This window comes from Ursus arctos, unplaced genomic scaffold (assembly GCF_023065955.2).
Source record: "Ursus arctos isolate Adak ecotype North America unplaced genomic scaffold, UrsArc2.0 scaffold_29, whole genome shotgun sequence".
In the NCBI taxonomy this organism is placed as follows: domain Eukaryota; kingdom Metazoa; phylum Chordata; class Mammalia; order Carnivora; family Ursidae; genus Ursus; species Ursus arctos.
In genome coordinates this window covers 35283378-35295663 of record NW_026622974.1, presented here as the reverse complement: position 1 = coordinate 35295663, position 12286 = coordinate 35283378, and the positions used below count along the sequence as shown (strand labels likewise).

General features: G+C 36.6%; 1 protein-coding gene across 8 annotated transcripts in view; it reads right to left on the bottom strand.

Moving 5' to 3' along the window:
- Positions 1-12286, bottom strand: part of DOP1A (DOP1 leucine zipper like protein A) — a 104265-nt gene that overhangs the window by 32064 nt on the left and 59915 nt on the right. For 5 of the 8 annotated variants that reach the window (XM_026506994.4, XM_044387087.3, XM_048219563.2 and 2 more), the window contains exons 11-16: positions 10691-10810; positions 8671-8785; positions 7715-7948; positions 2844-3471; positions 1893-2167; positions 531-683 (exon numbers count right to left, since the gene is read on the bottom strand). In XM_026506994.4, coding sequence (XP_026362779.2) covers positions 531-683; positions 1893-2167; positions 2844-3471; positions 7715-7948; positions 8671-8785; positions 10691-10810 — 1525 coding nt within the window. Of the gene's footprint in view, positions 1-530; positions 684-1892; positions 2168-2843; positions 3472-7714; positions 7949-8267; positions 8298-8670; positions 8786-10690; positions 10811-12286 lie in introns of all 8 variants that reach the window. The other 3 variants (XM_044387090.3, XM_048219564.2, XM_057303921.1) reach the window with 1 other exon arrangement.

Genomic DNA, 12286 nt, shown 5'->3' with positions numbered 1-12286 from the left:
CTCTATCACTTTTACTCTTACTGACCTCTGGATCGCTCCATATACATTAGGATACAAAATCCTTATTTTGGCTATTTATTATAATGCAAATAATATCTCACATATTAGCATTCCTTAGCTTATAAATGTAACTTGACACACACATCATTTCATTTCACATGCATCTGTTAATGTATCCAACTTCCATAACCAAGGCCACTACTTTCTATTTAAATGATCCAAGAACTTGGACCAGCAACAACTTTAATCATTGCTACCCACAACTTGTGTCCTGAATCAAGAAATAAACCCAGAATCTGATTGTGGGTTACCTGATTTTTCATATTACTGATGCTGTTGTAAAGAACTTTCTTCCAAAAAGGACAGAACAAATTTGTTTTAAAGATATGAAGATCACTCTGGATGAATTTATGTAATCTCTAATCAAATACTAGCTACAATAATTTTCCTAGAGTTTCTTTAATTTACCTTTTGGTATAATGGGAGTGAGTAGGTGGGGGTGGGATAAGATAAAAAAAAAAAGAATTTACCTTATCTTTATGGGTTAGCTGCTGACTTATAACATCCTCACAGATGCTAGAAGAAGGAACCAAGTTATGTAATTGATAAAACAGTTCCACACTTTTCTGGTGGTGCTGAGGTGTCCTATCTCCCAGCTGATCCCACAATGTTAAAGCTACATGCTACAGAAAAAGATGTAAAAGTGACAGTGTTACGAAACCATAAATTAAACCTTCTTTAACAAACATTTCCTGTTAGGTACAATAAGCCTCTGGATGCCAGACCTCGAAGGCCTTTAATATCCATTATGCCATTAGGATGAGATTTAAAAGTGTAGCTTTCCATGTGCTCACTTTTTGGTCATAAAGGCCATTAGAACCTCTTATGACAGACCTTTAAGGATTGATTATTTTTATTTTTTTAAGGCCCCTCCCTAATGATATTTGATGTTTAAAACAACTTTCTGCAGGGCCCAGAGAAGACCCTATTTCACTATTTTAGTGCCATTTAGTAAAGTGTTGCTAGAACACATTATCCTTAACAGGATACAAACCCTACACTGCATTTAATATTTATGACTGTATGTTACAAAATGAAATATAATTCATAGTCCAAATATCCAAATTATGTAAGATATACAAACTAGGTTGTACGTATTTCAGAGTTCCATGTGTTAACACAGCCACTTCGTGAGCCACGATAGCATTAATAACAAATGTAATCATTTTTAGGGTTTACCACCACAACACTGTTATAGAAACCAACTCTGATCTAGCAGGAGAAACGATCTGGTGGGACACAATGACTTGAAATGAGATAAAATTAAGAATTTTTTTTATATATAAAGAATCTACCTATTTAAGACGTAATATAATCCGATATACTTGATGTTCTTTCTACGTAGAGGATATCATCTGTACTGCTGTGACAGAAATAAACAACTGCTTTCTTCCCCCCAAATGGCATCATATACCACAGATGATGATCAGACAATACAGAGTCAGAAAAACTTTTCCTGGGAATTTTGTAGAGCTGAGATTGTACTCTGTCAAAAGCAAAAGTGTCGTAACCACATCATGTGGAAATAAGTTTTACTCTGTAAATGATCTTAGCTCCTTTTTAGCTGAAATTATTCCCTCTGTGGCTTTAGAGCCCGAATACTTGCCTTCCCTAACTTTATCCTCATCTCCTCTCATCCTTATGTTCTTCCCTCTCACAAAACTGGGGGCAAGATTGGCAAAGCAGTACAGATTAAGTGTGGTATCTATCTTTTTCTATACATTATAATATGAAGAGGTATTCACTGAAGCCTGATTATCATCTTTAAGATCTCTGCTAAGCAAATTAGGTCAAGTACCATCTTACTCATGGATGTACTTCTTAGAATTTACCTTGAAAAATTCAGTCTTCTCAGCTATGTATCTCAGATTGCCCGGAGTGAGGGGAGGTCTAATAACCACTGCTACCCTTCCCTGGTTTGGACTTAAGGGCTGGGCAGGCTCCACGCCGTTGATGTTTTCCCCGGCGACCATGGCCACAGACTGCGTCAGTCCCACCAGGTCCATGACTAATGAAATAGCAACACTCTGCACACTGAAATCACTTGCGTGACTGCAAGCACTCATCAGAGTCTGAAGCCACAGCGGAGGCTGCACGTGCTCCCAATCTGAAACAGAAGACGGAAGCCAACACGGTTCATCACGCTAAACCTTTCACGTGGACTCTAAATTTCAGGTTTATTAAAAAAAAAAAAAAAAAATCAAAGCACCTCTTTTTACTACCTTTAGGCCTTGACCTGTTAATAAATCCATGGTTTCTCACCTAGACTGGAGCTTTAAGAAAATAAAGCAGCAACAAGAATTTCATACACTTTTTTAGTATGTACTTTTCTTAGGCCAAGTCATAAACCTATTTCCTTGTCCTGAAAAATAGTATATTAATCAAACATTATGTAGCACTCATAGCACTCACTGCACTATGCGTGTGCATATATAAAACTTAAATAATGGTAAACATATATGATACTAGTCTTAAGAAAGGAAACCAATGGATCTAAAAGTTACATTACTTTTCTCCAGAGAAAGGAGTTAATGTCCTTAACTTTTACTCATCTGCAATCAAACTGTGAAACACATCAAAATCACAACATTTTCCAATATATCAATATGTATCTCCCCATAAAGATAGTGTATCATTTTTTAAAAAATCTACAAACTAAATAACACTTTAAAAAATGAACTGGCTAAAAAAAGTCCCAGTTTTAATATTTGAGTGCTCCTTAAAAAAAAAAAAAGCGTGCCATAAAAAATATTTAAATTTAAATAAAACCAAGACGACCTTACCAGTCTCTGATTTTTCAGAATGTAAGTCTGAGGTATGGTTCCCCTCAGCAATGTAAACTGGGAAACTGGAGCACTCCAGGAAGAGCTGACAGGCAGAAAGGAAGGCAGAGAGGTATTCTTTTGAAGTCTTTTGTTTACTTATGTTTCTCTCTTTTACATCTCCATGCGAATCTCTGTCCCATTTTGGAGTCTCTCCTTGCTCTCGCTCTCGACTGAGGTCCCCCGGATGCTCTGCAGCCAAAGCCTGAGAAAAAGTGTTAGCCTGAATGATGTAGAGGTTGATAAGTCTGGTGAGGAACTGCTGGACATACTCCAAGCAGCACTGCATTGCAGTTTTTTGGGCTGTCTTCCCACTTCGGGGTGCTGTCCCCTGAGTGACTGTGGAAGGCGGCTGGATGATGGTCTCTTCAGATCCCACAGTGGAGGCCGTTTCTGTCTCGGAGGATGTGCTACCGATGGGAATGGCAGCTGTCCCCTGCCCCTCACTCAGGTCTCTGTCAATGTCATCACTTCGGTCTGCCTGATACTGTATAAATTCAGTGAACCCGCTCTCTGATGATCGACTGCTCGGGGGATTTTCTCCATCTTCAAACACTTCGGTAGGATTTTCAAGAGAAACTGATGATACCTGATAGACATTAAAAAGAGCAAAGGCTAAGTGGTTGAGTGTGTATGTGAGAAATTAAAAATTAGAAATGGCCATGTTCTGAGAGAAGTCAATTTGGATGCGATGATTTACTGAATCTTAGAATAGTTTCTACCACTGATTCATGTGTCTATGATAATCAACAGGAAATACTGGTATGGTCTAATGTATATATTAATATAAACTCATTCGCTAAGTATTATTCACTACATGTATAGCTTAAGGCTGGGTTCTTGAGGGCAAAATATGTGTATGCACAAATCTCTAGCATCCATATGCATGTTTTCAAATGACTGACAATTTATTCAATCTACTTCATGAAATCACTTTCCTAATGTCTAAACAATGCAAGGAATGAGAAATTTTAAAAAATAGAAATAAATTCTAATAGGTCATCCGTTCAGAACCCACAAATGTGAAATTTCTGTTACTTTTTAAACAGAAAGTTTACTATTTGAATATTAAAATACTATTTAAATGTGTGCCATTAATCTTACATTCTTTCAACAGTTACCGAACCCACGTTATGTGCCAGGTGCCACATTAGGTACTAGGAATAAAAGGAATAGTCTGTAATCCGAAGGAGAAAATAGGAAGACAATTACAGTATTAACGAAAGACGGACCAGCCTCTGGAGTAGAGCTCGGATGCACTAACCATCCCCTTCCCAAGGACCGGAGGAGAACAATCACCAAGCGTGATTTATGACTTAGTTTAAGGAAACAAAAGTTGTACATATCATGAATTGCTTGGGGACCGTGCCAGAGTGTAAGCTGAATTTGAATAAGAGCGCTTCTTAGTAACTATAAAGTGATCTTACTGAAGACTACTGAAGATACAAATGAAATGTTCTCCTGCTATGAAGCTGGGCCTCACCCAGTGTTCCTTGCTTCAGTGAATGACACCACCATTCATCAAATCAGAAGACAGAAACCTAGGGGTGATTCTTGGGATCTTCTCCACCTTTCCTTCACTTGCCCTACACCCACTCCAGAAGAGCAAGCAGTGAATGGGACTGGCCATGAGTCAGCTAAGGTTCTGCCACTTACTAGCTGGGCAAGTTATTTAACCTCAGTCTTCTGATAAATATATTGAGAGAACAATAGTTTCTAAATTTTACAGTTGCTGTGAGGATTAAGACAGCACATGGCCTAGTGCCTGCCAGTTAGTAAGCTCTCAATAAATGCTAGTGATCACTCATGACCCTTACCAATCTGTTACTAGGGTTTACTGATCGCTTTCTCTTAAATATATGGCTAATCCATTTATTTCTCTGTCCTCAGGCCCCCATCCTGTTAGCATGTTACCACCAGCTCTCACCTGCTCTACTGCAGGTCTCTCCACATCCACGTTCTGAGATCCATGCTGCACACTGCGAAGTAATTTATCTATTACACAAATCATGTTATGTCACTTGCCTTTTAACCCTTCAGGGACTTCCCACTACTTCTAAAATAAAGAATAAAAGCCCCGATATGGTGAAAGGCTCTGTACACCCTGGCCCCTGCCTGTCTCAAGACTGCATCTCTCCCTCGCTGTGTGCACAGCATTTCTTTCTGCCGAAGAGCCTTTGGGAATGCTTCTTCCTTTATCAAGTGCTCTCTTTTTTCTACCCCATATCTCTAGGGCTTCACTCAATCCTTCCTTAAGAAAGTCTTCCTTACACCCACAATCCAGGTCAAATCACCGCATTTTCCATATTCCTACCACTCTGTATTTTCCTTCATGTGTTCATCACGACCATAATTATATGTGCAATTATTTGTTTAATGTGTGTCTCTCAACTAGCAAAAACAGGTCAGGAAGGCAGGGACTGTGCTATTTCATCACTGAACACAGAGTGGGTACCAGATAAAGAGAGGCTGTTTTCTGAGTTTCAAAGGTAAGCACACTGAGGGGCTCAGGAAGTTAAAAACGAAACTTGCCCAAGGTTACATAGCAAATAAGGTCAGTAGTTAATAGCTTAGCTTAGGTGATCGTAAACTTCACGATGTTTTTACCATAGCCTATCGCTGTAACAACTTTTCACATTATAATGCCAGAGTTCAGAGGCAGCTATCAGAATTGAACTGCTGAGATTTCTACTTTGAAAGGTTAAAAACCATCTAAAACCTTGTATTAATACCTTTTCAAAAAGAAGTCTCATCTAAATGGTAAAACTGTCATTAGCTTATTATTGTAAAGTTATTTCTGTATTAATCTTTTTCATACAAGGATCATAAAACACATGGACATTACATTAACAGAATTCGAGCTATAAATTCAGTTAAACACGTATACATTTATTTGTATGGTCTGTATTATATAACTGTGTTTCAGATTATTTTATAATAAAGCGTCTTTCTGAAAATTTGAAAGAAATGACATGTTTTGGACATTTGGGTATAGATACCCAATACACTGATTTTATAAAAATGCACTAAGTTCGTGGAGCCAAAATTAGAGTCGCAAGTTTTTTTAAAGAATCATTCCTTTCCTTATACTTTTAAAAAAAGGAATAATGAAAATACTCTCAGATTTCAAATATGATAAATTTCAGACATTTCAGTGAAGATAATACCATTGTGCTGAGGTAAAAAAAGTAAAGAACATATATGGCCTGAGAATACAGAAGAAAACCAAAGACAGGGAAAAGCACATTCTCTGGTTAATGCACCATTATGTTAAAAAAAAGTGTTATTTAGTTTCCTTCATTTAATACAAATGGATGTTCCCATTTACCTTAACCTGTAACCACCAATAAGTGTTTCCAGATGATTTATTTCTACATAATAAATATTCACATATTTGAATATGCTATTGGGAGAATGCTGAGATCCTCCCCCTACTGGAACTAATCTCATTAAAAAAACAACAAAAAACAAAGCAGTTAATACCTATTTTAGTTTTATTTCTAAGAAGATCCTATAGGCATAAATTAAGGAAACAGAACAAAATGAATTCTACAACAGAATCAGTATATGTATCACATATAAACAGTAAGCAGGTAGGAAGGAAAATAAGAGACGGATTTTAGTTTATGTAGGATAATCCTAGGATATATTTAAATTGATTGTGGGTCACGTTCATTTCATACACAAAAAGCAATATATTTAAAAGGTCCAATAACAAAGTTTTAGGACTAATACTTGATGGGAAAGGTTGTATTAGACTATCCTGATAAAATATTTTGCCTGGCTGGAAAAAAAAAAAGCAATGGAAAAAAAAAAAGGGCAACTATACAAACCCAAACCCAGAACTAAGATAATGAACCCCGGATATCAGAAAGTTTTAAATCTTTGTTTTAAAACAGAACCACTGTGCCCAAGTTCAGCGGAACTACATACATGGTTTGTTGCACAGGTGCATCACAGGTGTTTTAAGTATGACACTATGGCCATTAAAATCATCATAATTCTATTCAACGTCACAAAGCTAGCACTAAGAATCTGGAAGACTGAATAGAGCAAAAAGTTTCTGGATTTCGAGAAGAGCACATCAACAATTCAGTGTATCTATAAAAAGGACCAGTAAAGTTTAGACTGTAAACCTGCCGTCCAATATGGTGGCTACTACGCACATGTGACTACTGAGCTCGTCAGACATGGCTGATCTGACAAAGGAACTTTTTTTCATTTAATTTAAAACTCAAAAAGTAATACTTAATTTAGTTATAAAATTTTTAAATATGTTTAGAACTTGGATATGTAAATCTAATTTTTCAAATGTATACTTTATACATTATAAAATTTTTAAATATGTTTAGAACTTGGATATGTAAATCTAATTTTTCAAATGTATACTTTATACAATACAGATCAAATATTTCTGATAAAAATTTTGCACTTCAATGCTGTAAGTATAAAACATATGCTGGAATTTTGAAGACTTAGTATAAAAAAGAATGTAAAATAATTTTTAAAATATTACATCGATTTTACATTGTCATTATGTTGAAATAATATATTAGCTATACTGAGCTAAATAAAATATAATTAAGATTATTTTCACCTGCTTCTATTTTTTTAACGTGGCTACCAGAAAGTTAAAAATTACATATGTTGCCGGCATTGTATTTCTAGTGGAGGGCTGTTATAGACAGCTAAACTGCCAAAAGCCTACAGGATGGACTACTGCCACAACACTCGAGTCTAGAAAAAAATTCACTGATACCTAAATGACTATAAAGTATTCTGCTTTGAAGAAATATAATTGGTCTAATACCAAAAATAATAGCAAACCTTACCTTTTTGTCTTCCCATTCTTTGACCGAGCTGCTCTGCCCACTTGGAAACTGCAACACACCTCCAGTGCTGGCAGATAAGAGTGGAGGTTGAACCTTGCTAAGGATCTTTGAGCAGAGCCTGAGTGAATCTGTGAGTTCAGACAAGTGCAGTGTCTGGAGATGGCTTGTCAGGGCAGAAATCATCCTGAGCAGTAACTGGGGCAAGTGTTCTGTCTGGATTTCAATGTAAGTCTCCTGAAGATGGAAAGTGAAATGACACAAGTTTACATAATGTATAACCCCAAAATTCTATTATTTCTTTTATTTTTAATGTACATAACAAAAGAAAGAATTATACTCATCTGCAATATTTTATAGGTATCATGCTCTTAATTAACATTGTATGCTCATTTTATTACTGACTTAAAAATTTCTATTCCCAAATTCTCAGTTTAAGTACTTCAAGGTATGTATGATAAAATAACCCCAGTTTTATCAGCTATATTACAGAAATTATAGTATTAAAAAAGTGAATACAATCAGTTAAAGACAAAAGACAGGCCGAATGTCATACCTGACACAGCACCCTCATACTTCTAGTAGGCTTCAAAAGGAGAAAGCAAAGAATTGAGGAGAGAAAAGGAGAAAAGATTTCCAACAGTCTTCATTTAATAGAAAGAATTATTAGTGAGTATAAATGCAGCATTAGACCACTATACGGTAAACACTTAAGATTTCAGTAACATGTAGTTATGAAGTATATTCCATGTATTACATAAGACTTATATATGTATTATACATACGTCAGAGGAAAAACACTTGGAAAAACTTAGGGAAAAAAGTTATGCCAAAAGAGAAAAAAATCAATTTAACTTTAAAGATGAAATTTATTTAAAGATAAGGTCTGTCTCCAACAGGAAATATCTGAACTACTGTTATTACACTTCCTCAATACTTTTTTACCAAGGTGGTCTTACCAAAGAAACTATATCCAACAAAAAATCCACCAGTAAGCAGAAATTCGTCAGCTGTAACTCAGATGACTCACTACTATCTCCAGGCCCCATCTGAAGTCTGGCGTGCAATGTCCTCCTAAAAGGACAAAATTCGCTTTATCAAGTATACTACTAAGTGATATGAATATTCATATCATACATACATCGCTTTCTTTTTAATGAGAATCAACACTGGACACACACAATGATGCTCCTGTGAACATCCCCCTGCCCCCAGGACACTGAACTCCGAGTGGAAAATGTCCAAGGAAGATTCCTAAGCTCAAGCTCCCTGGAACCCCAGCCTGTGCGTCCAAGGGCTCTGGGTGCATCTCACTTTCTTGGACTTGTGCCCACTACACATGCCATCTCCTAGTTAAAATGGATTATTTGCTGTTTGATTTATAACCTCAGGGTCTTTTATTAATACCAACTTGTCCTCCTGATTTGCTGTCCTCCCTCAACTTCATTCTCTCAAATCCAGAATGTATCCACCCTTCCTGGTTTGAGATCAAACATCACCTGCCTCCAGGAGGCCTCTTCTGATCATTCCTCCAACAAACATTCACTTTAAATCATGTAAGTTCTGTAAGACCATACACTGCCCTACACTCTGAAGACACAAAGAATATGACAGAGTCCTTAGCAAGCAAGAAATATATAGACAAATAAATATAGCAATGTGGCAGTGTAGGAACTGATTCTGATGGGAGATTTGAGGGAGTCATGGAAGGCTCCTGAAAGTTGGGTCACTTCTCTATAGGATTTCCCAGATGGGCTGGGTGGGGTAGGGGGGAGAATGTTTTAGAAGAAGTAGCACAAGTGAAGGCTCAGCAGCAAGAGTGAAGGGTCAGGCACTGTGTGTTCAGGGAATAGTACAGAAGGGTAAAGAATGGTGGGTGAGTGTGAATGTAGAAAGGAAGGTGGAAGCCCAGGCCAGAACTAGGTGGCAAAAAGATATTCATAATTCCTCATTATTCCTACCACATTTTAATCTATTAAGGTAGCTGTAACTTTTAAAATAAAGATTATTTATTTATTTAAGAGAGAGAGAGAGAGAGAGAGAGAGAGAGAAAGAGAACACAAGCAGGGGGGAGGAGCAGAGGGAGAGGGAGAAGCAGACTCTCCGCTGAGCAGGGAGCCCAATGCAGGGCTCAGTCCCAGGACCCCGGGATCCTGACCTGAGCCAAAGGCAGAGCTTAACTGACTGAGCCACCCAGGTGCCCCAAGGTATCTGTAACTTTTAATCTAATACTAGGAATAAGCATGTGCATATATTACTGCTCCCATTATAAGGTCTTTGAAGACAGGGACTGTCTTTTTTCCTAAGTGCTCATTATCTGTCAAATGAGTAAGCAAACAACTTTCTAAACCATTACAGGGATTAATGTTTTATATTTTTAAAAGACTTCCAAGATCACACATGCTTCCTTTATGACTACATGTTCCCAAGGCTTGAGAGGTTAATCTGTTCTGAGAGGATCTGGTCTAGAATCCAGAGATTCCACTCAGGTTCACCAGTATTCTTGGGTTTTCAGAGTTTTTAAACTTTATGTCCTAAGAGGTAGAGGGCATTTTTCACTCACCATTTCACTCACCAGTGACAATATGGACTAGTTCTAGGATTTAAAAAACACAAGAATGACCAAGGAATTTGTTATTAAAAGTGGGAATCATTTTGGTAAAGTGTGCTGAGGCAACAGCCACAAATTCGGTATTTTCTCTACAACGAAGAAAAACCGGATTACTATAGATTGGAGAGGGAAAATCTTTCATCTATGCTGGTAACTAAATAACTTGTTTTCTAAACTACTGTGCAATTCTAAGATTATATGATCAATGATTCTATGCTCTAGAGTGACATGACAGAGACAGATTATGGTTATTAAATAATAGTTGTCAGTAGTAGAATGTATCTATAAAAGAACATTTTTTTCATTAGACTCAAAAAAATTGGCTTTGGATGCTATTAAATTAAAACAAATGAAACAGTTTAACATACCTACAACATTCTTCAAACCAACGTGCAACGTAATCCCACATATAATAAGGCTCAAAGGAATTAAAAAGAAGGTTGGCAGTTTTAATCAGCTCTGCTGTTTTCTTATTTTCCCTTAGTTTACTAAAAAAGGAAAAGAGAAACAAACAAAAACTAAGAAATATTAACATTTTTTTTCAGAATTAAATTTGAGTGCAATGTTGTCAGGGCAGTACATATTGCTAGGTAGTTGCTAGTACACTTGCCAGCGAGAAAATCGCAACAAATAATTTTCATACCGACACTCTATTACTTTATGTGTACTTTTCCAAATTCAGGTTTTCATAACTCATGTATGATCAAGATCAGAAATAAGCCTATAAGAGAAAATATCTGTGCTTCCAGCAAAAGAAGAGCAAGTTATTTTCGAACTTTTGACTGCCCGTTAATTTGGCATTACATTCTTTTGTTTCCCTTGAAAATTATTACTCTTAGCTGAAAAACAACGAAATAATACTGTAAATGGCCATGATTACAGAAATTCCATCACGGAAAAAGAACTTATTTCAAGTGGGGGACCTCTGGCCTATTAAGCACCCACCTACCTACCATCTCTTGCCACCCTTCCTAACAGTTAAAACAGTTGTTTTTATATACAGTGAGGTACTATCAATACAGCCAGCATATTATAGCAAAAAGACTAACTGAATATTCTATAGGGCAACACAGATTATCAAGCAGAGTACAGAATGAAATCGAGTACGAGAGCAGTCAATATTAACTTCTCAAACAAGAATTACAAGAATATTTATCAGAAATCAAAACTCTCTTAAAATGTTTTAATATGTAAAACTGTGTTTTAGGAAAGCCCAGGTTATCTCCAAAGCCCAGAAAGGAGACACAAGTGGAATGCAAATTACGTAAAAGAAACTACAGTCTTGAAACCTATGTCATAATGATAGATGAGACTGGAAAACAGGTATGCTGCTGAAAGTAGAGAAGAAATGTAAAGGTAAAACCTTGTGAACATGAATCTACCACTGACTTAGAGAAAAGGATATGCTCATATTACATGACTTTCCCAGGCATTATAAAAATACATATTTATATATATACCTGAAAGAAGAAATAATCATAACTTGAAAAAAAATTGTTGAAAGAACACCTGGTAGCCTTTGATTCATTTCACTCCGTGTTCAATCTTTTTCTGAACTATGATTTGGTCTCCTGAGTGTGCCAAGTAACCAAGAGGCACAACCCCATGCAAACAATCAGGACTTGTACCAAGCAAGAAATAACTTCCATTCCTGACATGTGGCAGTTCACCTCTTCTGAGTTTGGAAAGTGTGAATAAGTTCCCTGGAATCTGTATCTTCACATTAACTGCTAAACTTTAGTATTCTAACCAGACAGACTGAGAACCAACCCTGGAATGTGCTGGTTCTACTATATAGTAGTCAGGAGGTAAATGCCTATTTGAAAGATCAGCACAGTTAATTATGAGAGTTCATACTGCCAAAATACAGTAATATTTACAATCAGATCTACTCATGCAGAACACAAATTTCACAGAGCAGTCTCTACTTCATGAATATCAATAAATGAGGACATCTTTCTATC